The sequence below is a fragment of the Peromyscus californicus genome, unplaced genomic scaffold (genome assembly GCF_007827085.1).
Source record: "Peromyscus californicus insignis strain IS unplaced genomic scaffold, ASM782708v3 Scaffold_16__1_contigs__length_79575227, whole genome shotgun sequence".
NCBI lineage: Eukaryota > Metazoa > Chordata > Mammalia > Rodentia > Cricetidae > Peromyscus > Peromyscus californicus.
The window spans coordinates 25,915,813-25,943,763 of NW_026294458.1; the positions used below are offsets into that span (position 1 = coordinate 25,915,813).

At 37.6% G+C, this 27,951-nt stretch overlaps 1 protein-coding gene across 3 annotated transcripts in view; it reads left to right on the forward strand.

Annotated features, from left to right (window-relative positions):
* Window positions 1-27,951, forward strand: part of Lsamp (limbic system associated membrane protein) — a 620,698-nt gene that overhangs the window by 391,594 nt on the left and 201,153 nt on the right. For all 3 annotated transcript variants that reach the window (XM_052740699.1, XM_052740700.1, XM_052740701.1), the window contains exon 3: window positions 5,958-6,083. In XM_052740699.1, the coding sequence (XP_052596659.1) occupies window positions 5,958-6,083 (126 nt within the window). The remainder of the gene's footprint in view (window positions 1-5,957; window positions 6,084-27,951) is intronic.

The window sequence follows — 27,951 nt, forward strand, 5'->3', positions numbered from 1 at the left end:
ATACACAAAATAGAAGAAGCAATAAAAGAAAAATGTGTACCTATAAAGTCAAGGAATGTTAAACTTCTGCAAAAAAAAATGACAAACAAAATTAAGAGTCAGAGAATAAATTGGGGTAAATTGCACCAAGACACCAAAAGGTCAGTTCCTTTCAGGCTAAGTAGCTCCCATTAGTCACTAAGAAAACAAAATAATACAGACAAATTGGGGATATCACTGAAACTGAATAGGTTGAAAACATTAAACAAATGGATGATGGTGTTGCATGTCGGAAAAGATAATAAATCTCACTAATATCTTATGAAAGAGGACTGCTATTCAGTGACCCCCAGAGAAAACAAACCATTCAGACTTGTATGATGACTCAAGAATTGAGCATAAATCAATGTTCTAATGACTTTGAAAATTAATTTATATTTGCTAGTACAAATAAATTTATCATGCTAAACTGTACTTCCTAGGTAGTCATACCTACTGAGGATTAAGAGAAAGCAAAAACACAATGTTTCTTCACTTTTATAGAAATAAATGTGGGCTAGAGGAAGAATCATTTTAGAAAATATTAGTTTTGATTTGTTTTCATTAGTTATGTGATTTTTTTAACCTATTGTATCTCCCGTGTCCACATATGTGAATCAGTGGTAATAATATGACAAATGTTTTACTTTCCAGAATTTGTATAAAGTTTTTAGGAGGAAATAGAATGAATCCTTGGAATTGCCACCTTGATGGTAACTGGTGATGTTCTAAATTTAAATTTCATGAGCTGTTACAGAAATCTAGGAATAAACTAGTAAACCATCTGATTAGGAAAGTTGTCGTGTCTCTCATAGAGAGACTCATATTCAGATCTCATACAGATATGATTCCTCACAGAAAAAGAACAAAATAAAAACAGAAAATAAATGCACAGAGGAAGCTAAGACTTAGAAAATCTCTAGCTGAGGAACTCAGACACTGAGTCCTTCTGCTTCCTATATTCAGAACACACACACTGGTCTGCCATGGAGAAGTGGTTCTGTTCATGAAGAGTCAAAGATGTCAGCCAAGCATGGTGTACACGCTGTAACCCCACCATTGTGAGCCTTAGAGAGAGGACAAGGCAAGATCCATTTCAACAAGCAAAACAGCTGTCCTAAGTATGAAAAACAATTGTCAAAAAAGTTAATGGTGAAATAGATGGCTAGATAGACAGCTGGAGAAATACTGCTAAAAGTCACATCTTTATGGGCAAAGTAGATGCTTGGTGTTTTGCAAGGGGAAAAAAAGTCAGTGAGACGTGTTTAAGTCTGAAGAATAGGTGTAAAACTGAAGTTGTTTTTATTTTTCCAAACATTGGTTGAGGGTTGAGGCAAGTATCAGCATTCAGTGGTTAAGAAAACTTGCCACCTGTCTCTTAAAACTCAATAAGTCACCTAAACGTTGTGAGTTTATTTAGAGGTCTATTGGAGAAGCAATGTTGTGGCTCTCACTGAGTCTATGACAACATACCCAACAGGACTTTACAGGCTCGGGGGTGGGGGGGGGGCGGTCAACGAAGGTGGAGGATGACAGCAAACTCTTCCAGAATAAGTCAGGAGACAGGGTCGCCAGCTGAATCTCAAGCTGAGATGGGCTACCTATACAAAAACCTCAAACAAGATCACTATGTGCAGAAATACCAGATGATAGATGTGTGGGTTTTGTTGGTTGTTTTTAGGCTCTTTGTGGGGGGCCTGTCACCCAGCTCCCAAATAAATCATACACGGAGGCTTATTGCTTGGCTTAGTTTCTAGCCAGCTTTCCTTAACTTTAAATTATCCCATCTACCTTTTACCTCTGGACTTTTCCCATTCTCTTGCTTCTGTAAATCTTACCCTTACCCCGTTGCTGGTTGTGTAGCTGGATGGCTGGCCCCTGATGTCCTCCTTCTTCTCTGGCTCCTCCTTTTCAATTCTCCCTTCCTGGAGTTCTCCTTCTATTTATACCCTCTGCCTGCCAGCCCTGCCTATCCTTTCTCCTACATTGCCATTGGCCATTCAGTTCTTTATTAGACCATCAGGTGTTCTAGATAGGCACAGTAACACAGCTTCACAGAGTTAAACAAGTACAACATAAACATAAGTAACACACCTTAAAATAATATTCCACTGCACGTGGGAGTTAAGGATACACTTTCTAGGACCCACAAGTTGTTTCATTTGAGTTCTACTTTGGAAGATGCAGTGCAAAGGGAGAAGGAACTGTAGCTGTAGAGATAAGCAAGAAGCAATTAGAATGAGCTCTCTGAACCATGGTAAGACACTGGCATCCAACCTTGAAGGCCATATTAACCAAGGGATATTATGCTCACTTATAGTTTACAGTATTTTTGCTCTAGTGTGGAAACTGTATGGTAGTGAGCATGGGGAGAAGGCTAGAGGCCAGATTTAATTCATTCGCAATAATTCAAGCCCCTTACACTCCCCCCCAAAAAAGATAGGAAAAGGAGGAAGAAGAAGAAAGAAAATGTTGATGTCTGAGACAAGGTGAAGTGGAGTAAGGAAAGGAAGTGCTGAATGAATTGGGGAGATATTTAAAACATGGAGTTGTCTATGTGGGGGTTATGAAAGAAAGGTGTTGTTGTTTTTGTTGTTGTTGTTTGGTTTGGTTTGGTTATCTCTTTTATACTAATATTACTGCCCAGGCCAAAACAAAACAACAACAACAACAAAACAAAAACAAAAAACCCCATCTCTTTTCATAATGACAACATTCACTAAGATAATAAAACACAAGTATTTCATGAGAAAATAGATGGAACTATAACATATTTGTGAGGCATGCAATGGAGATAGGAACTAGTCAGTCAGAAACATGGGTGTGAAAATATTAGGAGAAATCTGGGCTGAAGATAATGATATGGAGTCATCGATGATAAGACTTTAGCTTCTGAAGCTACAAACAGTGTAAGTTACTCAAATGGGCAAAGGGGAGGGATAAACAACAACAACAAAAAAAAAACAGCTAAACCCTTAAATACAGGCTTTTAAGAAACAAGATAAGATGAGCCCTAAAATTAACATGACCAAAAATGTAGGAAGAAAGTCAGTTTAGTTTGGTGTCCTGGAAGCCAAGAATACAAAGTTCTGAAAGAAAGAGACTAGGAGCATTAAATTAGATATTTCAGGGGAAAAAAAAGTAGCATTACAACAAAAATTGCCAGTAGACCTAGAAATATGAGCTTTGGAGAGCTTCATTGAAGAGGTTTTTTGATGCAAGAATGCACATTATGTTTAAAAGATTGATGTGCTAATGGAGCAAGGATGATGGTGTAGCATCATACAATTCCTGAAGAAATTTTAGATATTGAGTTTGAAAGTTAGTAAGAGTAATTTCTTTGGAGAATAAAATCATATAATATCACATGTAAATTCTTATGGGATGGCCCTGACATAAAATAGGAAAATCAATGAGGTGAGGCTAGCAGGAAGAGACCGAAATTCAAACAGAACACAGCAATACAATGTGACCCATTTCTCACTGCTCAGTACAAATGTTGAGGCATCCTAACCCTGGCATCCCAGAAATGAGTTGACTCATCTTAATCATGAGAGGCAGTATGATTTGATGACTAAAACATAATTACAATTACTCTAAATTTACTCATTAGTATTACATTTATATTTATTTAAGTCCAAGTGACTTAAATAGCATGACAAGTGAGTGCAAAGTCCTTAATATAGCTTCATATATATGTATATAAAATATACTCATATATATTAATATATACTCATATATAATATATACTCATATATATTAATATATATGAATTAAAAAGGAATTCTATTATAGTAATATTATCTGATAATAATGATAGACTTATTAAATTTAATGATGGACCTTCTGTTTTTTTTAATTTGTATTCTTCACATAACAGATTGAGTCCCTTGTATTTGGTTGAACAACACATACATGTCTTACATCCTGTCGCAATTTACATGTAACTAAAATGGAGCTTAGCTGGGATCTGTTAATTGCTCCAGAACTTCCTGTTATAAGCTTGGGTTAGTTGAGGAGGTGCTTATAGCACTTACATTGATTGTTTGTATCTTACTTGGAGGCATTCAGAACACTGGCCTCCTCAGATGAAAATGAAGAACTATGTGGATTAAACAAAAGAATGATAAAGCATTTGGGAGCTCTGAGATGTAAGCCCAGGTCTAGTTATTGATGTGAACTCTGAATTGTGAGCCCAGCCATAGTTCCTGGTGGGTGGGCTCACCTTTGACAAGCCATTATCATGTTCTTCTTTGCTCCTCATGATCCTCTTTTTAAATTGGCTATGACCTTCCATGTTCTTGCCCTAAGATTCTGGGGAGAACATATTGCAAGTCACTCTATGAATCCAGGAAAATATCCTTTAACCCCAGTAGCTAAAGGAGGAAGAGAAACTCAAGAAAGACTGCGAAACATGGGAATCATCTGTAGTATACTACCAGAGGGTTTGATCCGAGTCACCATTTTCTATCCAGAGACCCTGTAACATGTCATTGTCAGAAGCATGCTAAGGTCATAAAGGCTCTCCATCAGCTTCTGTCTCGTGGCACTCAGAGCTACTCAGGTGCTGCTTCCCTAAGTACCATCGATGTCTCCTCAAGGCTGTCAGGTAGTTGTTTCTTTAAGCAGAAAATGTCCCCGCTGGGCAGGAACACAGTGTCTGTAATGGGTAGGACAAGTGACAAGGAACAAAACTCTTTCATTATTGAGCTCCTTCATGTTTGCTTGTTCCCCTCCCTCAGAAATACACTTTCACGGCTGCCACAGAGGCAGCTGCATTTAAAAAGAGAAGAAAAAAGGAGAGTCACAGTCAACCCTAAGCTTGGCTCTTTGTAATCAGTGTGCAGCCTCAGAGATGAAATTTGTGAGTAATTCACTTCCCACACTCCCCAATGAAGCCTACCAGAGTGGGATCTAATGTTGCCACCCTGAACACTAATGAAGGAAGCCAGGCAGCAGTACTGCTTGCCCTTGGGGACTCATTTTTCACATCACCAAAAAGTAATTTCTGTCAATTTCAGCCATCTGGTTGACTGGATTGTGAAGATGAAATTCTGTTCAAGAAGTGTTTAAGAGTGGACTCTGCTGGGATTCAAATGCCTTTTCTAGTTTCTCGTATTCTTATCTGTGCCTCGGTTTCTTACCTGTAAATAAAATCTTCATAGAACACCCTATCTTTATTATATGAAGTGATCGAAATAATGTTGCTTAAGTACACAATGCATCGTGGCAGATATAATACATGTTTAATTAAAGTTAGCTTATCATTCAATTGCTAGTAGTTTTAATAATGGCAGTATTAAAAAATAATGCTGTAGTATGTTTATAATGTCTATTTACTTAACGCAGTACCCATTAATTCAGTTTATATCATCTAATCTGTTAGGTATATTTAGTACATAGCATATATAGAAAATTATATGTAGAAGCATTCTATTTCATTGATTATCTTATGAATTTTATATGTGATGCCACATCTTACTAACACAATGCTATGACTTAACAATAAATATCGATTATCTTTCCTTTGCATTTGGAGGCTGTACTATATTCTTTGTTAAGTATAAAACGACAAATTCAAGTGATGGTGGTATAGAAATTCAGTGTAAAATTATTAAGAATGTGCATACCTCTAATATTTAAGTAAGGCTTGTCCTTACCAGAAAGGGGCTCGCACATTTTCATTATACATATCTTAAGTACTTCCTACAGCACTCAGATTGCCATAGTGGTAGGTATTTTCACCTTACAGATGTTTTAGGAACTCTAGAGAGATTTGGAGACGAAATATCAAGTGTGCAAATTAAAAGTATCCTGGCTACTTGGTGTGAAATTTCAAATTTACTAATACAGTCGGAAGTATACCAACTTCACTTTTAGATCACAGCTGCAGTTTGGTTATTGCCATGATTATATATCTGATTTCCTTCTGTCTACAGTCCCACCAAAGATCTCCAACATCTCCTCAGATGTCACTGTGAATGAGGGCAGCAATGTAACCCTGGTCTGCATGGCCAATGGCCGCCCTGAACCTGTTATCACCTGGAGACACCTTACACCAACTGGTAAGCAAATGGCTAGATTCTAAGATGCCACTTAATATCTAAGATTCTCTTGCATCAAAATGGAAAACATGCATCTTTTTATTGAAACTCAGAAAACTGCAGTATAATTATTCTTTAGGTGTTCCGGAGGTTTTGCTGATGTCTTCACCTCTTGAAGTAACTTAGTAATATTTGTATCTTTATCTATCTTTCACCTGTCTATCTACTACCTACCTAATCTATGTATAAATATTGATACATAAAGTTGTCTCTCAAAATAGATTAACTCTCAAGGGAACAACTATAATAACATTAAATAATGCATATATATAAATAATGCATATATATATATATATATATATATATATATGTATGCAACAGGGAATAATGAAAGAAGTCCATCAATTTGAAGGCAGGAGGGTATGGGCGGCTGAAGGGAGGAATGGGAGGAGGGAAAATGATATAATTATATTTAAATTAAAACATTAAAAAAACATATTTAAAAATAATGTGTAAAAATATAGCATATATCTAAAATGTATAGTATTTTGATGGTTCAATGTCTTTGAGAAATGCTTTGTATAAATTATTTCACACCACTTTTTTTTTTTTTTTTTTTTCGAGACAGGGTTTCTCTGTGTAGCTTTGCGCCCTTTCCTGGAACTCACTTGGTAGCCCAGGCTGGCCTCGAACTCACAGAGATCCGCCTGGCTCGGCCTCCCGAGTGCTGGGATTAAAGGCGTGCGCCACCACCGCCCGGCCTCACACCACTTTTTAAAGTTATTTTGGACCATAGTTTCCTCCTTTGTGGTGGCACCATGTGAAAAAAGTAGAAACAAATGTTTCTTTGATTTCTAAATTCCTGGTCTTGGCATCTAGCTCTGTGATGGTTGCCAGGCATTAAACAGGCATTGGGAGTATTGGATCCAGTTAATGACACCAATTCAGTTAAATTCATAATATGACTTGCCTAGAATGTCTTCTGTACCCTCCCTTTCCCCCTTTGTACCAAGCTCATCTTTACTAGGTCCAAAGGCTACTGTGGTATGTGAACATATTTAAGCATTTTAACAGATGATTCAGGATTAATCAGTTGCATTCTCCTGTCCTATTCGAATTATGTTTTCTTATATACAAAACTATGTCTTTGCAATCTATGTACAATAGTACCTGCTATTTGATTATTCCAAAGAGAAGGTCTACCAAGTCAATTATTGATCGATTATACATAGATTATTCTTTAAAAAAAATCACTTATGCTAGTAAAGAACCTCAGCTTTTAACTGGCTTATGTCTGAGAGTCTCTTATAATTTCTCTATAAAAGTATCTAGATGCTTAATTTCCAAAGTAATCAGCTTTGGAATGAATACCAATAAACACACACAAGACTGGGTATACAATGATATCCATCCTGAGACCAGGGTAATATTTGATTATAGTGTTTCTAAATATTTCTTCTTTCTTGTGGTAAGATAATAGGGGGTCTCCATTTAACATCATAGTCCAAATTAATTTCCAGGGAAAGTTTGGGCCAACTTTGTAAAATGCCCTTCTATTTAGAGAAATATTTTCTATTATAAATGTCTATTCTCTTAAGAAAATGTTACTCCAAACCCATGCTTATTTGTGTTTGCATCCCATAATTTATTAATATTATATAAGAGCATCACATGAGGTACTTATTTAGGAGACTCAATATCAAATTCATTTTCTTACATACTCATTTTGCACCTCACATAGTAGGAACACGTGGATGGTCATATGATGCATGGTCTTAGAGATGTCATACATCTTTGTCTAGAAATAAATTAATTCTTCAGAGTACTTTTATTCCTGCAAGCCTCACATTAGACCCAAATCTACTCTGCAAACCTGGGCCCAAGGATAATATTGCTGTTTTTACCTACTGGTGATTTAGTATTAAACAGTGTCCTGTATTTAAATATTTTGACAAAGTCAGCACCTAAAACTATCATGTTTATTGCAATGTTATTGAAAATTTATTTAAATCCTTCCATAATTTCACTCTGAAAGGTCTCTTTCAGGAATTTCCCTCTATATTTTCAATAAGAAAATTTTCTCTACTTGTGTTTTCCAAAGCAATGGTTGGTTTCTTGCAAATAAACCCAGAGATCTTACATAAATTATTGTGATCTTTCATTATATTGACTGTTGGTAGACTTACTGCCCAATTTATGTCCAATCTACTAAGAACATAAATTATTATATATAAATTACAGATTAATAAATTGATTTTAAACACTCCACTTAAGGTGTTTATGGCCTTAAATTCATATACAAACCACCCTTCTGTTTTCATACCATTATTTTTAATTTGTCTCACCTTTTGTAATTAAATTTAAATTTATACAAATATTTTATTAATCTTTTAATGTCATTCAAGGGGCAAGGTGGCAGATTAAAAAATGAAAAATGTAGGACTTAACAAATGAGTTTATATTCCTGATATGATCAATAAGGAGCTGTATTAATAGAAAGACTTTCTTCTTGTACATTTTGAGTAGTAAATAGAATTTTCAGGGAAAATAAATTTATTTCCTAGAGCCTTCAAATACTCCATTTTAGTCCTTAAATTTATAAAGATTCTGAGATAGAAACAAATCTTCATGATCTTTGCTAGTTTGTTAGCATACATAGGTCTATATGACTAAAATCAAGTAAACTTCTATATAATAATAAACATCTGTCTTGAACCCTGACTAGCATGGTTTCTGTGATGATTTAAATAAAACAAACCAGTGACGTCTTGCATAGTAAAGACAGGATTTTCATGTACCGCTAGAACACTAGAGACTTCAAAACCAACTACAAAAATTGGATGAACTCACAATGATTCTCAATACTCAATACCAGGGGTCAGCACATTATAGCCTGAGGACTAAATTCTATCTGCCCCACTCATATACTTACTGACTGCCAGCCATAGTGTTTCAAAACTCTCTGAATGGTTGCAGGTAATCAAAGGAATTCTGATTTTTAAATACAGAGCAAATGTATAAACTTCAAATTTGAGTGGAGATACATAAATTTTTGTTGGAAACACAGTCGTGCTGAATTATTTGCATTTGATCATAACTGCATGTGATCTAAAATTGCATACTTTGCTAACAACAACAAAAGTACTTAGCTCACAAAGCTTAAAATATGTTAATGTTTGCCCTTTAGATTAAAATGTATACACCATAGCCAGAGACATAAGCAAAGATTTACTAAACTCTCACATGGTTCATAGAGTTTGTATGTATCTTGTGTCAGGTTCCTTCTTTGCTTATCTATAGTTGTATATGCAAGCTTTCTCTCTGGACCAAATTATATGCTAGTATACTCAGAACAACCCCTTGATGCATTTGCATACTTAACAGCAGACCACTCTTCCCCTTACAATGGACATCACTTTCCAAGCTTACTTTTTCATTTCCCACACAAGCCCAATAATAACCAAATAATCACTTGACCAAAGTCACCTTCCTAGTGATGAGTGTGGGAACTTGATTTGTTTCCTCTTTTATAAAATAAATGAAGTTTTGTGTGTGTGTGTGTGTGTGTGTGTGTGTGTGTGTGTGTGTGTGTGTGTGTGCATTGTGTGTTTCTTTGAGAATTTGGAAAAGAGTGATCTTTTCAGCCAATCCAGTGCCACCTTTCTTGGAAATACTCAAGAAAGAGACTTGTTCCCCTTTATGACAGTGGAGTTGCCTGCAAATCATTGTCACGTGACATTGAAAATCCAGATAACTTTGTTCAATTATTAATTGAGCCTTTCACAGTACAGTGTGTGACTGCAAGGGAATGTACCTGTGATTAGCTAGATCCCACAGGGGATGCAGAGACCTGAAAGGGGAAGGTGCCATGGAGGGAATCACAAAATGTCTGATTATGTGTCATTTGATGCCATGGAAAGAGAACAACAAGGAAGGATAAAATGAATGGTATAATTTTTTTAAAAGAGCATTATCTTAATTAATTTTTTTTTTGCTTGATTTTTTTTTTGGTTAGATTATCTAGTTTCTCATTTTTTTGATCCCTGAGGGGTTTCCCCCCCCCCAAGCCTACTACAAACATTTTTAAAGAGGAAAACTGGAAGTATCATAAACTTTCCATATATTCAAAATCTCAAAATGATTTCCTAAATTGTTCTCATTTTCAGTTATTTTATGTTGTCAAAATGAGTGTCACATATGTGATTATTAAATACGACCTATTTTTTTCCTCCTTAATTAAGTCAGACTGCCATAGCCCTGTGGTTCCCGGAGGTTTAATGCACTGTCACATGTATTTTCTATGGCATGTTTGATCTTCCTTCTTGAGCAATGCTGCTTCCATCATCATAGAACTCTGCTTCTGGATCTTTCTCCTGGCAGTCGTGGGGAATCCTTTCTCTCAAACGTGCCTCATGTGGTGTCAAAAGTGCTCGGTTTTACGGAGTTCGTGTGCATTTTGCTTCTACAAAGGTTTTCACAACCTTGGTACCTTTTTCTCCCTGAAAAATTCAAAACTCTATGCTGAGGATTTCACCCCTTAGACTGAGACCAGCTCAGGAGGTACTATGTAGTTTTCCTGACCAGTGAGAAGCAAAGTTTGACACCAACAGAGAGAACAGAAATCCTACTTAAGAAACACTTTGCTACATGGGTTTGGAAAAAACCTGTTGTTGAACTCAAGTCATTAAGTCAGACTCCAGAAGTCGCTCCTAGTGCCTATCATCTGACCTTTTAAGATATTATGTTAGTTTAGTTTGACCTCATATTTAGCACAGAGAACATGTGTGATCTGTGGTTTATATTTTATAAAATTATTTATCTGTAGTGTTGTCCTATGTATCTCCCCAAAGGTCCACTGAGTGGACACCGGTAGCATATGGATCTGGAAGAGTCAAATCTATGAACTTTCTCAGTAAAGGCTGCTAACTCCACACTGATAACCCAGAGCAAAATAGGGATGCAACATGTTCTGTAAATTGCTTTCCTTTTTTCCTTGAATTATTTGTAATTATTATTTCCTTTAAAAGAACAAAATAAAAAAATGTGTTTTTTTTTTAGTTTCTAACTGGAATATTGGTTTCAAAATTGTCATCCATTAATACAAAATTGTGTTCAGATTCATCTTGCTCTCTCATATGCAAATTGTTCATTTGGTCAGAGTTATTTCTAGAGTGCTTACTCTGTAAAAAGACACATTGAAGTGTAAGACAGACATGGTCCCTGAACAAATGGAGCTTATAGTTCAACAAGAGAGCAGAGCATTAAACTAATAATTGCATGAATAACCCTTTAATTAGATTCATACATTATAAAAGAAAATTATGGCATTCAATAAGACCATAAAACAGGGCCATATAGCAAAATCTGCAGAGCCAGCAAAAGTCCCCTGAGGGGATATTATGCTGAGATTCACAAATGAATAGTACCTGTCTGAGAAAACAGAGGAAGAAAGACTATCTTAGGCCTACAACATGGCAAATCCCAGGGCCTGGCATAATAATAACTGCAGGAATTTGGGTGAAGATATTTATGTGAAACATGAAGTTAATAGTTTCTGGTCACGCTACTTTTAATGCCTAAATCTCTCGATTTGAAAACACTCAATTTGATCTTGCTTTTAAATATTCTGTTTCTGTCTCTAAAAAGGCAAAAAAAGGAAAGAAAGAAAAATCATACCATAAATTTTAAGCCCTTACTTGTAAATATACCATCATGTAATACTATATATATATATATATATATATATACATATATTATTATATATTTAGTGGTAAGAGATGGTCACAGGGACAGTAAGATGGTGCAGTGGGTAAAGGTGTGTGCTGTCAAACATGATGACCTGAAATCGTCTATGTGATCCACATGATAGAGAACAGAGTCCCACAAGGTTTCTACTGGTTTCCATGCCCATGCTCCTCAAAATACTAAATGAATAGTGTAATCTTTTGAAAGTGTTTATAACAAGGTAGAAAGATGAGAGGGATCCTATCTCATTTTTCTTCTTCTGCCACAGCAAGGATTCATTCTGCATACTGTTTTTATTATTTTCGTTAGTAACTGAAACCTTTTTATCTTTCCCTGTCACCTTCATGCTACAGTTCAACCAATATTTTCTCTCACCTGCATTCATTAGTTTTCTGATTTGACTCCTTACTACTATTTCTCAATATAAAATGCTCAAGCTAATATTCCTGCTTGATTTCCAATATCCTAGGTCCTTTGGGATAAATCTCAAACCACTTAGCAAAGTGTTAAAGCCCTTATCCAACCAATTCTTGTAGCTTTGAATCTCAAATCATTAGAATTTATGCAGTAAACTATAGAACTTACATTTAAGAATATTTCCTGTTCGGCCTTCAGTCTCCTACTTGAAGGACAAATGCCCACTCCACGTATAGCACCCTTTTGCCAGCACAAGCTGAAAACATTTCACCAGGACTCTGTCCAGGAACGTAGTATCATACAATTCATAAAAATTTCGTCTATTTGGTTATTCATATTTTTTTAGTTTGTAAGACATTTTTTAACACCCACCGTGTGTGTGTGTGTGTGTGTGTGTGTGTGTGTGTGCATGGCAGCACACACAGCCAGAGGACAGCTTGTCAAGGTTCTTTCTCTGTTTTCACCAGAGTTTTGGGTCTAAAATTCAGGTCCTCATCTTAATGGCAAGAACTTTTCCCTGCTAGCCATCTCATTCACCCTCCTTCGTAAGGTCTTGAAAAGTCTGCAAGCTATCCATTACCCATATAACTTTTCTCAAGACACTACATGACAGTGACAAATAACTAAAGCGTAGGCAGACACAAATTAAACTACAAATGATATACAGGAATTACAAAACTACTCAAACTAATAGTTTCACTAATTTCTTGCTGAAACAACTTTGGGAATGTCGTGAAAATTCTCTGCCTTGATTCTATCTGTATTCTTTTCACCTTGAGTCACTCACATGTGTGGATACATGCTGATCTGACTTGCGTCATTACACTGTTGGCGGGGGGGAAAGTGCTCTGAAATAGTCATTCTTACCTTTTGATATTACTTATCACTCTTTTGTGATCAGTTGATTGTTACTTTGCTTCCCAGCAATTATCTTATTCAGTAATTATCTTAAGCAATTGTTTGCCTTTTCATTTTCTGTTTTTCTCATGAAAGCAAGCATTTTATGTCCTCACTTCCCATTATGATATCTGGTTCAACAGAAATAATAAGTATGCTCAATTAGTATCTGTAGGGTGAATAAGTGAAGTGCTTACTAAGAGATACATCAGACCATTACCCACTCAAAGTTGAGATGTAAAAACAGCTTCCCCACACTATAGTTTTGCTACACTGTGTCATATAGATATTTAAAATACAGAACATTTCTTCCCTTTTGGCAGTGTGAGATTTCTCCCTCAGGTTTTTATGCCCGAGAAAGGACTTTTTTCTCTGTCACCGAAGATGTCAACACTGTCACTCCATTGGACTGTACTTCATTGCAGATGGGGTAGAGAACACTTCCAGCCCTCAAACCAGCTGATAGTCAAAGTTACCTAGAGTGGACAGAACCGCCTCCCCCACGGTACTTCATCTCTTGGTGAGATCTAGGGCCCTGTGGGAGTGAAGCGTCTGTGAATGGGGTGATAGTCAGATGACCAGAATGATGAGCTCAAACACAAAAGACTGGAAGAAAAATGTCTTGGAAAATATCTCCAGAAAATGATTAAAATGTGGATTCAGGTGCAGTGTACCTGATCTGAGGCCTGAAATTCTGTATCTATAGAAAGAATACAGCTTCACCGGCATCATTCAGAATCTCAAGACAAAGGAGGTTAGAATGTATCGGCCTATATAAATAGACAAGTAAAAGGGACACCTAGTAAGTCTCAGGATACACATAGCATTAACTCAATATTATTAAAATGTCTCTTGTTTTTAACTTTTTGTTTCAACTGGGACACTAGAGGGATAGTATATATGAATATTAAAAAATGTAGTTTTGAGAAATAGGATTATTCCTGCTTATTAGAGTTGGCTACTGGTCATTAGAATTGACATCTCCTTGGAGCTTGGTAGAAATACAGTAATATTGTGTCTCAGCACAGACCATCTTGAGCTGAAGCTACAGTCCATGAAAAGCCCCAAGTGGTTTGAATGCATATTTAACTTTCTAAAGCCCTGGGCTAGAGGAAAGGAATCTTCAAATTCAGAGAAAGCTATTTCCTTAGAGTTTAAACTGCAGAAATTAACAACCTGTCCTCACTTTCCTACCGGAGAAGATCCTAACTGGATCTTTACCTCTTTGCCTCCTGGAAAAAGAGGAGAATAAAGGTTGGGGTGGGATACAATACCATGCCACTTAGTATTTGTCACCATGACTATTGTCCTCTGTTGTTCTCCTTGCTATGTTAGATGCTGCTGCTAAATATTGCAGAAAAAAATTAGTCTACTGCCTGAGGAAATGGATGACAGTAGCCACTTTTCCCATCATCTTTTATAATAGCTTTATCTGCTAAACGTAGACAGTAACATGTGACCTGCCTGCCTCACGCTGGTGCATGGAGTCAAATGAGATAATGAATATGAAAGGAGTCTGAAAACTGGAAAGTTCTCCAAAAATAGTAAAGATTGAAAAGAACATGATTTCGTAGAGAAGGCACAGAGTTTGAATTCTGAAAGGCCGAGTTCAAGCCCTTGTTATCCATAATTTATTTCACAGGTGGAGGAGAGAGCTTTAGAAGGCCCATGTCTCATCAGCAAATTATGAATAACAGAGTTCACTTATCAAGATTTTGCTGTTACCCCCAAGTGTGATAATCCTTATCAAGGTGATTTGGAAATGATAAAGCATTACTCAACTACTCTTTGCTGTTCCATCATTATAGATGCTACAGAGTAAATAATAGATAGAAATTATTGTAGTCATCTGGTTAGAGAGTAACAACTGACCTCAAGGTATTGATTCATCCCACTGATGAATCAAGAAATGAAACCAGAGTCTCTCAAAAGCTACAGCAGACTGTTCTTAACAGAACAGTCCCCAAAACAATAGCAGCCGTGGCATGGAGGAACACGTTAGAAATGTGTGTTATTAGACCTCACTCCAGACTCACCTAAATCAGAAACTCTAGGTGTGGGGCCCAACATTGTGACCGTTAATAAGTTTCCCAGGTGATTTCAATGTGTGATATACTTGGAAGGGCCTACCTCTAAAGACAAGACACACTTTTTTGATATAGTCAGGGTCATGAGCTATCTCTACCAAGCAGTGAGTGAGTATAAGAGCATTTGTGATTCTTCTGTTTTAGTGACTGTGTGCACTCATGCACAGCACACACACACGTGTATAAAACTCCTTGCTATGTAAATTCACTGTCATATTTATTCCATTTGGATTTCTATGACCTTAGATGAGGAGGTTTGGAAGTAACACTGCATAGAATTTCCCATTTTGTCTTTTTCTATCTACATTCTAATGATGTTTGATGCTAACATATCACTTAAAATGTGCACACATTTCTGAAATCCTCATCATTCTCTTGGCATATTCAAATTCAAGTCTCCCAATACACTGGAGCTACAATTCATCCTAATAAAACAGAGAAATCTCAAAATCTCAATAGGTAACACAGATGGGGTCACAACTGCACACAAAAGACATGCCAAAAAACCAAAAAGTGTCATTTGAGAAGTAGTGAGTAACAACCCCCTTTGCTTGAGAGAGAGGGAGAGAGAGAGAGAGAGAAGAAAAAGAAACTAACTTCTTGCCACTTCTTGTGTGACACTAACATTCCTTTCATCACCCAAGACTCTAATCAGGTATTTTTCTCAGTTGGTCAACAATTCAGAAGCATAGGAGGCTGTGGGAAGTCACACTGTTGCTAAACTGTAACTTTGTCTTCTGTGGATTGAAGTGTTAAAATCTGATGAAGGAAAGAGAGTACAAAAAAAAAACCTTTAATAATTCAACTTGCAAATATCAATGCAAATCAGATCTAATTCTTCAAGGTATTCTAGTAATAAAACCTGAAATGTCAGTCTTTGAATGACATCATTCTTTTTAAAACATTTTTTTTTTTTTGTGGCCTGGTCATTAAGGCCATCTGCTGTTGGTAATGGATGGCAGAGAAAGCCAGGTAAGAAAATTGTCATTATTATTATCCCACCCTTCCTCACCTCCTAAAACAGTCAAGTTGTTTGTAACGTTAAGAATATTACATATTTCTAAATTGTATCTTGTAACAAAAATCATTCCAATAGTGACAGATGGAATTGAGGACATAGTAGCCTGTCACTTGAGGTTGCTTGATATAGACACAAAAATATGCAACGGTCAGTTTAAGCAGTTTGGAGTGTTGGAGGCTGTCCGTAAGAAGACAGATTTGCTCTGTTACACGAAAAAGAGTAGATACTTTCAGGTTTTTTTTTATTAAAATAATTGTAACTATGCTGTTTCAGTACACCAATTACTGTAAACCACCAACTTAAGGAAATTAGGTAAGTCCATTTATTTAAGAATAAAGTCACTTTAGTATGTTGTGATCTGAGACTACCTTAATAAAATACCACACACTAGGGATTTAAACAGCCACTAATTTCCTTTATAGTTCTAGAAGTACAAATCCATGATCAATTGTGTGCATGCTTGGATTTGGGTAAGAGTAATTTTGCTGGCTTGCAGATGACTGTCATCTCTCAAGGAGCCTCATAACTACTGCTTTGTAAGTGCAGAGACAGTAAACAAAGAACCAAGTCTGTGATGTTTCTTTTTAAAAGAACAGTGATTCCTCCACAAGGTCGTCACCCTGGTAGACTCATCTACAAAAGGCCCTCTTAGTGCTATCCCACTGGGTGTTAGTGTTTCAACATAGGGACTTGGTAAGAACATGTTCAGTCCATGACAAATATCTGTTTTCATGGAGATGACCACTTTATCTTTTTGCTCATCTGGTTCACTCTGAGCTTGGGGTCACAGATTCACAATGTCATGTTTCCTTGAGACTGAATATATATTCTAGAGATAAATCTTCTTTTAAGTTCAGAATAATCAGTCTTAATGAGGAAGCTAAATGGGAAAGGGACTTACCACCCCATTGCTTGATGCCTTTCCAAAGTCCAGCTGTCCTATCAATAAGGCCAATCAGAAAAGACTCCTTCCTCATTTCAAAGAACCCAAAGCACATTGAGTTATCCCTGCAACATACCAAGGCCAAAGCTAAAAGAAAAAAATTGTTTTGCATGTGTGTAAATAGCTATAGCTTTTTCCTGTTGGCAATGCTGTTACTGATTACTGCAAGAGGAGATAATTCCCCCAGGAACATTCAGCATTCTAAGCTCTCCACAGCAGGCTGACTCAGCTGCTGTGTGTCAGAGTAGATCTGAAGCTCTGCTGAGCCGCTATGCAATGCTGCTAAGCCTTTGAGAATGTATGTGAATCTTCACTGCTCTCTGTTCCTCGTCAACGGCATGGTTCTGCCAAGGAAATGTCTGGCAGCAGGGATACTCATAATCTTATTCTATCATGCTGTGTGAGACTGGGTGACTGGTGATGGGGGAGTGATAAAGGGCTGCTACCACGTACAATCTGTAAGAACTGCATCTCAATTCTGACCTGACCTTCATAAGGATGGAGAGAGTAAGAGGTATTTTAGCAGATCCTGAAAATCTATTGTAACCTTAGTTTTTCTAACAAGGAATCATTCAGAATTCAAACTGATTCTCAATTTGAGACACATTGAGGCCCCATTTCCCTGTCTCTGGGGTTTCTTTCTTCTATGGGAGACCTGTGTAAGATTTGGACAAGCTCCTCCATCACTGTAGCACCTATCACTACCAGAACCATTGCCACTATTACTACTACCATTCAAATAACTGCAATGCCTTAAACTGCTCTTACCATGATGGAATGACATACTGTCCAAGGTGCTGTACATACACATTGCCTGATTTCTGTAGGAGATAGAAGTCAACTACCCCAGACACATTTATTCAAAAATTTGTAACTTAGTCCCAAGCCAAGCTCAGAGTTCTAGGAACAACCAGCTATGAGTCCATACCATGGCCAGAGAGCAATGCCAAGGATATCTCCGGGTTTGATAAAGGACAAAGTAAAACCACCATGTAGCAGTAGATACTCTAGGTACACTTTTTTCCTGGTTGATCTTTTACAAGAAACATATACAACCAGGCGTGGTGGCACAAGCCTTTAGTTTCAGCATTGGGAGGCAGAGGCAGGCAGATATCTGTGTGTTACAGGCAGCCAGGGGGACATAGTGAGACCCTATCTCAAAATTTAAAAGACAAATATACAATAAATAGTATAAAGATAGGTATATAAGTATATACCACACACATGTACATACATTTGCTTGGATGACATAGGATGACATATGTACTCGATATTAATTTCATAACTTTGATGAAAATGTGTTTCTCAAATCGTAAGAATGATGAATATTCAATTATGGGGCAATATTTGTTGGCATTGGTTGAATCTTTCACCCTGAAAGCACAGTAATTTCCAGTGTTCATTCTATTCCTGAGCTTGCAAGGAAACCCTCTGAGATCATGCTGCACAGTATATTGAAACCTTGAATGCCAAATGGATATTTTCATTTTTCAAAATAAATACTGTAATAACTTATGATTTCTCAGTTTGGATTCATGAGACACTAAAGTACAAAACTGCATCCCAAGAACTAATTGCTGTGATCAATCATCCAGTTTTCCCTAGCAATGTTCGTCAAATTATTTTGATATTTGTTCTATCAGGATAACATGTGCATAGGCATCTTAGAACTTCCCCAACAAACTACCAGAGGCTTATGAGTCAAAACAATAAAAAAATGTATTCTCTAGAGGACAGAAGTCCATGAACAAGAGTTTAGAAGGGCCACACTCTGACTCCTAGGAGAGAATCCTTCCTCACCTTTCCTAGGTTTCCATAGCTCATGACTTTCCTTAGCATATGATGTCTTACTTCAGGTTTTTGCTCTATTGGCCTTTTCTTCTGTATCTCTGTTACTGAGTGTCTATATATTCCCTTTCTGTTATTTATATGATAATCATTGCACCTAGAGTCTATATAGAAATCTGAATCTTTTTTTTTTTTTGATCTCTGCTAAGACCCTCGTCAGTGAATATGTTAACAGTCCAGTGGTTAAGGATGTGGACAAACTGTTTTAAGAGGCACTATTGAATAGCTTATAATTTGCTTTGCAGTAAAGGAAGTTATGCGTATAATAAGACGAGTGGAATAAAATCATGTGACTTTTCAAAGGGCAGCTGGGATACAAATATTTTCATAGGAAACTCAATACAATTAGACCAAGACTTTACTATGAAATAATCTGTGGAATACACTGTATGTATCGTGCAATTCTTTGAGTTTATTTGTAGTGGCAAAAGTGATTTTGTTATGTGTAGAAGAATTATGCATTATGGATGAGATTACAAAGTAAGAAAGTAAGTTAACCTAGACAAATATCAGATATGGTTTGCTAGCAAGGGATGGCGGTACCCACCTGTAATCCTAACACTCAAGAGGCTCAGAGAGAAGCATCATAAATTTGAATACAGCCTGTGCTACATAGGGAGTTGCAGACCAGCCTCAACTACCACAGTTAGAACTTATCTCAAAAAAGAATAAAATTTGGTCTGATTTACTCTTTGTATGGCCATGAAGATATGACTTCCAGTTAATGTCCTATAGCAGGGTCATAATAAGACCTCCTCATTACTGCTGTGCGAATTAAAGATGTAGTGTTTATGAAGCATGTTCCATCTTACCTATTCTTGTAAGCTCTCAATAAATGTAGTTCTTATCGCTGGTGGTGCATTAAAATTTCCCAAAGAAAAATGTGCAGTCTATATGTAAAAGCACTAGTCTGCAAGGAGCCATGCCTGTGAGAAGAACCAAAAATAAGCACTGTTAATGATGACATTTCCGTCACCTCGGGGCTTTGATTATAAGAAAATTTGTCTTTGTCATCACCAACCGTGAACACAGTAATTGATAGACCTTGCTGCTTCCAGGGTTGTTTGTGCTATATATGCCAGGTGTCCTATTTAAATCCTAGTGGTTTTTCAAATAGAAGCGTATGCGCAGCCCCAAAGTATGTAATACAAGAAAAAATTCAACGTAATCCAGGGGCACGCTGACAAAATGAGCAGAGGGCAAACAGTTGGCAGAGAGGACATTTGTCGAGAGCCGAGAAACAGGACTCAGCTCTGGCTCAACTTAAAGCTACTTTCTTCCCATCTGGATGTTTCCTCCTCACAGCTGGAACCTGTACCCCGTGGGCAGGCTCGCTCCCACAACTTGAGTCATGTCTTTCTCTCATGCTCGCCCTCCTGCTCCTTCGACAGTGTATAAGGAGCATGTAAAGGAACCTGGTGTGTCTGGGAAGGTGGCCACATCAGCACATTTGGAGGCCTGTCAGATGGCCTCCAGTGTTTTGTTCATCCTGCCTTTCTGGCTCATTTCTTTGGCCTAACCTTCTGAGTTTTCTAATGTTTGACATCAGGAGAATATTCTCTATTATTTACTTTCTGTTCATAGCCTTATTCCACATTCTTCTAATCTGTAAGTCAAACCTCTGAAAAACAGAAGTCTGGCAATGCCTCACTTTGGACATAAGTGCTAGCAAGCCCTACTGGGTTGCCAGGGACAAGGTGATGATCTGATGGAATCAATTAAAACTCCATATAGATGTTATTCCTTGGACCTCATGGAGTTCCACAATTTATATTTCAGCATCACCTTGTCCACCAAGAGGATATAGTTTCAAAATAATCAAAGTCAAAGAGAAAAGAGAGAGATGGAGAACTCTATTGAAAAGTTACTGGTGAGGAGAATGTGATAAACAAGGCAATAGCTCCCCTAGAGATGTCTACCATCTAGTTCCTAATATAGGTGAATATTTCTGCAGATATGGGAAGTAGATTTGTATATAAATTCTTTAGATGAAAAAGTCATTCTAGATTAGATGAATAAAGCTTAATAAAATCATGAAGATTCATATCAGAAATACACAAGATGGTCATTTCAAGGAAGAAGATGAGAAGTAGAAGTATTGTCAACAAAGAGCTTTAGAGAAAATGGTCATAAATCGACCATTTACAGAGAATGGTCGATGCCATGGCAGCAGGCAACTTTCTGAAGCTGGAAAAGATATGCTTTCTTGAAGCCTCCAAAATGAGCTAAGGTTTGACCTTAGTCCAACAAGAGCCCCTTTGAACTGTTTAACCTCTAGAGTTGTAAGATAATAACTCATATTAATATAACACACTACTTTATGGTGATCTGTTACAACAACATCAAAGTAATATACTGACTAACTCCTTGGATCATAGCTAGACAGTTATGTAAAATTGGCTTGAGCTTTTTAAGTAGAAACAAAAAGGTTATTGAGCATGCCTGTATAGAGCAGTTAATTTGGAAATTGTTGGGAATAACAGAGGTCTGAGGTGTCTGATCAATGATGTTAGCACACTTTATTATTGATGATTGATATTCAAAGCATTGTATTGTGATCAAATATAATGAAAAATATACCAAAAAAAGCTTTCATTTCTTTCCTTTTAAAATTTTTTATCCTTTGATATTTGTTCCAAGATACACTCAGGAAATGACACTGCTTTGGGGGCAATTGTGGGTAACATCAATTATCATCGTACCACTGAAGCCAGACGTACCACTAGCAATATTATTTTCAGGTGATATACAGTAGAAAAGCCATCGCTTACTGTGGGGCGCTGCCAAGGCTGTGCCTGTCAAACTACAACTTTGGGAAAGCTACATAATTGCTCCAGAATTAAGGTTTACCCACTTCAGATATTCGTCTTGAAATTTCATGGAGAAATAAAGCATGAGCCATAAAAAAAGAGGTCTCAGGGTTGCTGTTAAATGAGACTCCTAAATATTGAGCCAAAAAAAGACACCACAAGTGGTCTCCACTAACACAGGGCTAGGTAAGCTCTTGTTTTATGCATCAGGTGGAGAGCCTGTCCTTAACATTAGTATGCTAAACTTGTAAAGATACATTGGTTTTTTCCAACACTTGAAAAAAATCCAAGTTCCTTGAGGGAAGAGGCAGCACCCCCTACCCTTACGCTATATATAGCTACACGCAATCAACTAGAATAGGTCTAGAGACCAGTCTGCATCAAGAATGCAAAAAATGAATGGGTAGTTGACAGTGTCTTAACTTTACATCAGCTTTCAACACGTGTGTTGCTTTGACTAACTACCCAAACACTTGATGGAGTGGATGTCAGCACTGAAGGAAGCTACATGCTGATACAGGATCACTCCAGAATCCCACAAACTGGGATAGAATCCTGAATTTATCACCCCCACCATACCTACACACTGCCTGGCAGGGTGTGTGGGAAATTTTTCTGAACCTTCATCTCTCAAGCTTCTTCACAGAGAAAACAAAAGCACTAAGGATAATTCTTCCATCTTGAAGGTATACAGTAAACTAAGTGAAATGGTCCCCATGATGTGGTTTTTAACATAGGACCTTGGGATCACCAAAGATTTTAGAAGTCACAGATTATTGTGCTTAGCAGAGATTGAAAATGAACGTCATTTTTCAGAGGCAAGAAGTGATGAATCAAGAGACCCTAACACCAACTGGGAAAATGTCACTAAAATCCTCCTTGCTTCCCTCTAATCTGTATAAATATATAAGTTTATAATTCAATATGGGGTGTCTTATTTATTCTTTGCTATCTCTTCCCCTCTTTCCATCACATTCATGAATACACACACACACACACACACACACACACACACACACACACACACACACACACGATGCATGCACATACACACTTGCTTGGCTCCCCTTGCACAGGAGAAGCACAGAGAACTCCAAAAGTTCCTGTCAGGAACCTGCTAATGGCAGACAACAGCTGTGCTGTGACAGAAGCTGTGTGGCTTCAGGGGCCAGTCCCCTACTAAGCAGAGCAGTTTCACATCCAGCCCAGAAGAGGCATTCAGCATCCTCCTCCTGTGTAAGCCTGTGGTGCTTCTGCCAGCAAACCACTGGGCTCATAACAGTGCATGGTTTATCTGCCCTTTCTCAATCTGCTAAGGCCATGAATTGGAAGCACCTTTTGGCAGAAGCAGTTTACCAAATTCCAGACTGCCCTGGCACTTCCATCACTGAGAGCAACATGGCTAATCTTGTCAAAAAAAAAAAAAGTTGCTGCTTTGGATCACTTTATTTCTTCACAAACTTGTCCACAAATCGGCCTCTCTTGTTTATGATATGATGAGGTCCACATATTGGCGTAAGCACAGTGTATGAGCTACCAGCTGGAGCTGCCCAAGGGACTTTGTGCTTTGAGTGTGAAGGCAAAGAGAATTTGATGAATGGTCCACAGCTCTGAGGAGTGAGAAAGCAACAAGTATGAGCTAGCCAGAGAAGAGACCGATAAAAGGAAAGGTGCGGACATGGACTGCCACTTAGTCCAAATTTTCTTTACAATGGGGCAAAAATCCTGTAACACGTAAATGTGCACATTTCAGATCCTGCCACTTGTGATGTGGAAGATTTCTGTCACCAAATAAGCCTTCGAACAGCCCTCTGAGCAGGGGATGATCTCAAAGCCTCATCATCATTTCCCACACCCTAATTCTGGCATCACTGTTGAAGGGATTTGTTTTGTATTTCAGTGCTAACACACTGAGCTGAGAAATGGTGCCAGCACCATGAGCGGCAGCCACGATGCTTGGAAATTGGATTTTAAATGTGCCTTTGCTTTAAATTGATACCAGGGGTCTTCCGTTCTTCTTCCTTGGAGGAATGTCAATCTTTAATTTTTTTGAAGGGTGACTTTTTCTTATCCTATGAGAATTAAAGGACAAAGTGGCAATCTCTAGCTATGTAATTAAGGACTCTAACAGGAGAAATGTGTTATCTTTGCAAGCAGTCTGTTGGAGAGGAAACTGAGTTGGGGGAATAAGAGAAAGAAGGTTCCAGTTCTGACTCTCTGTCCGATTATCTGTAGGATCTAGGACAGAACACACTTTCTCCCGAAACATCCAGTTCCTTCTAAGTAAAATAGAAAGCAACGTAGGCTTATATTTCTTAAACTTTTATATGCAGAGCAGACAGCTGGACATCTTACTAAAGAGCAGATTGCAATGCAGCCTCATTGGGAATGTGGGATGGAGGGTTATGCTCCCCGATGAGGACAATGCTGGTGGTCCACGCCATATTCTGAGTAGGAAGCACCAAGAAACTTTGTTTCTCATAATGTCATCTAGTAGGTGGGTGAGTCTTGCCAGGGCACCCTCCATTGAATTTGCTGAATCCGTTGTGTCATGATACTTCTTGCTGCTAAAAATACTTTGATCTTACTTTCCCACGCTCTTGGCTCTAGTGCTTCAGTCGTCTACCAACAGGCATCCCAGCTTCTCCTTCCCATCCCCTCTGCCCCAGACCCAGCCATCTCAGCACTTTTCAGAAAGACTCGATAGCACTCTCCAAAGCCAATTAACACTCTGTAATGGCTTCCAGCATCTCACCAGAAAAGCTTCAGGGATTATTTGGGGACAAGGTAATTTATCTACTCTCTAGTTTTACCTACTTTCTTGGATCATCACTGTCTTTTTCTCTCTTTGTTACAATAAAGTGGCTCCCAACTAAGGATAATATTTCATTGAACGGGACATTTCCCAACGTTATAGTTGGGGTATACATACAACATCTAATGGGGTAAGGCCAAGAACACTGTTGAAATCCTGAAGTGTTTTGGAAAACTCTTGGCATAAAAACATTATGTTCAGAGTCCCACTGTAGGAAAGCTCTTCTGTAGCTGCCCCATTCTGCTTTGTATTGCTCAGCATCACAAAGCCCCTTCCTATCTCAAGGCTTTAGTCTTGTTACATCCTCTTTGCTTTCTGTGCTATATGTTTCATGTGGCACAACCCAAGAGATAAACACACACCAAACCGTGCATGTACATATGTACACATCTCATTTTCATTATTAGTGCCTCAGTTCAAATGTCCTAAAGAAAGCTGCCCCTGGTCACCTTCATTCAGTTTTTAGCACTCCTCTTCCACTGTGCTATTTTATTTCCTTACATCAGTGTCACTGTTTGGAAGTTTATTGTGTGCTAGGTTATGACCTTTCTATCTGTAGCCTTACAGGAGAATGCACCTCCCATAATCACATGAGAGAATGTACTTTGTCCATCCTATTTATAGTCACCCCCTTAGGGATACACTGTATTATAGAAGGGTGACAATGCTGGATTCCTTACTCAGATATAAATTAAGTTAATTATTAAATGGATGAACAACAATGGAATCAAGTGTTTAAATGTAGAATTCTAACCCTTAGCTCAGAGTGACTAAAACACAATCTCTTGGATACGTAGTCTACTAGTCTGCATTTTAATACATTCTCCTGTGATTTCTACACACAGTAGCATGTGATTCCCATGGCGCTAGCCATGTGACTCTCAGGGGATGAGTCATGCTCATTCCTCAGGCTGTGCAATGCTCTTGTCAGACTATCCACTTCCCTTCTGTCCTGCCGTAAGAAAGGCCAGGAATCCTGGTTTGATTTCATCTCTATGGAAACACAAAGGGTTAGGTAGGAATACCTAGACAGGGGTATGACCTAACTGCATCCCCACAGGACATAGATAGATAGATATGAGAGCAGGTCAACACATTTGTAGATAAAAGCAGGGCTCCATGTTAGAGGTAGGATACTGTGGTGGCCTGCAGCATTATCCAAGCTATCCTGCATCATGATATTGAATAGATGTGGTCTTTTTCTTTAAATTGAAGGGACTTTGAGGAGAGGGGAGTAAATGACCTTTCCTGAGCAAATATCAGTAAAATGAGAAATGAATAAATGATAAGGACAAATTACATTAATTTAACCTCAAGTAATGAGTTTCATGAGGATTTAGTTTTTCTCCAAAGCCATGCCAGTGACTATGAAATCATAGTCTACCAAAACCTTAGATTATTTTCATACAAGGGCTAATGTACCATGTAGTTTCCATTTTGAATTGATAACTTTTCTTCAATGTATGGGAAATTACATTTGTCCCTGTTATATCCAGTCTTAGTAGATCTATTTTATTGTTGAAACCTTATACTAAGAAAAGGAACTTAAAACTATTGTTAGAATAGATCAAACAAAACAATGCTCTGGAACCATCTTGAATTAAAAAATGGCAGGGTGATTATTTGCACATTTTAGTTTAGAAGTAGAATCTTTTCTTTAGGTATTATTCCACTATCAATAATTCCTAACATTTTGTAGGGATTTGATGTGTGATCATTATTGTTACTGCTCTTCCATGGTTTTGTGATTGTGATTGATTCAGTTGATTGTCACCAGCAAATCTGATTATCACACTCTGTTCTGGATACCCAACTTAACTTCATTGGTACTATTAGGTGTTTCGCTTCCATCAGTAATGAATCCACTTTATCAATAATTCAGATCACAAATTCCACTGTGGTTTTTAAAATTGGCTTTCATAGATAAGTTGCTTTGATTTCAAATTTTTAATAGTATTACTTTAACTAATAGGGTGGTAATCATAGTCAATTAATCCCGAGTATTTGTTTGTCTCAGATTCAAAATATTAACATATTGTGTCTCAAGCTATGCTTTCTCTGGTTATTATTCATCTGTCTTTAGAGAAAAAGCATAAATCCTGTATCTAGAATATGATATTTCTTCATCAGAAAAGGTACTGTGGTCTGTGGTATGAAATGATTCTCGACATCATCAAAAGCAAATTCTACTCATGTCACTTCTTCCACAGGAAAAGCAATAAACTAGATCCTGAATACCGTGGGAGAGGATGGACACTAGATTAAACAAAAGGAAAAAAGACATGCTGGGATCAGTGCAGTCACTCTGGATAAGAAGCCAGAGAAGCGGTATGATGGAGCACTGGAAGACAAGGCTATCGATCATGTTTATCTTTAATTACCTGTTATTGACAGGAGCAATAGCATTGCACACACACACACACACACACACACACACACACACACACACACACACACACACACAATTAAGATCAATGTCCCTGAGTACTGAACAGTCATGTTTCCTTATCTTTAAAAGGAGGTTTATGTAAAAGTTCTTAACTAATTCTATGTGGAAGAAACAGTCAGAAACTAGCAAGAGCAAAGACGTAGATGTGCAGTATAAGGAGGCTTCTAGAAATACTTTCCTAAAACTTTGTTCCTATTTGCTCCTGAAAATATGGGATGCCCAGTCATCCACACCCTCACAGCCATATCAAATCTGGTACATCTGTTCAAGAGGAATATGAAATAAGGCTATTCTCTAGTAAGCCATCACCCCAGAGCCTCCCAATCAAGCACCTGTCACCAACCCAGTCTCAACATATATAATAAGCAAATGTAATTGCTGAAATTGGCAGTAGATTCCTTCAGAACTACTAAACTAAGGGAAATAAAGGCAAAGATCACCTCTAGTCAAAATACTTGTTCAATCCTAGTGTAAATCACACTTCTCAAAGTGAGAACTTTATATTAATAAGATTATAGTTAGATTGTCTCTCTTATTCACCAAAACCTCAAGACATTCCTCTAATGACTTACTCCCTCTGGAAAGGGGGCTAACTTTCAGTCCCTAAACATGGACGCTCTAATCATTATTCAACTGCATGTTACATCAGCTACAAACAATATTAAAAATACAAGAAAATATTAGGAGAAAGTGAATGCCATCACAGAAGGCAAAGTAACATTTATTTTCTAAATAAATAATTGTATAGCCATGAGCTTCACATGCCCTGTGGGTTTCTGAGAAAAGCCATGTTTTGGAGGATGGTGGTCACTTCACCATCATAACTCCTTTAGTTATGATGGTGAAAAAAAAAAAAG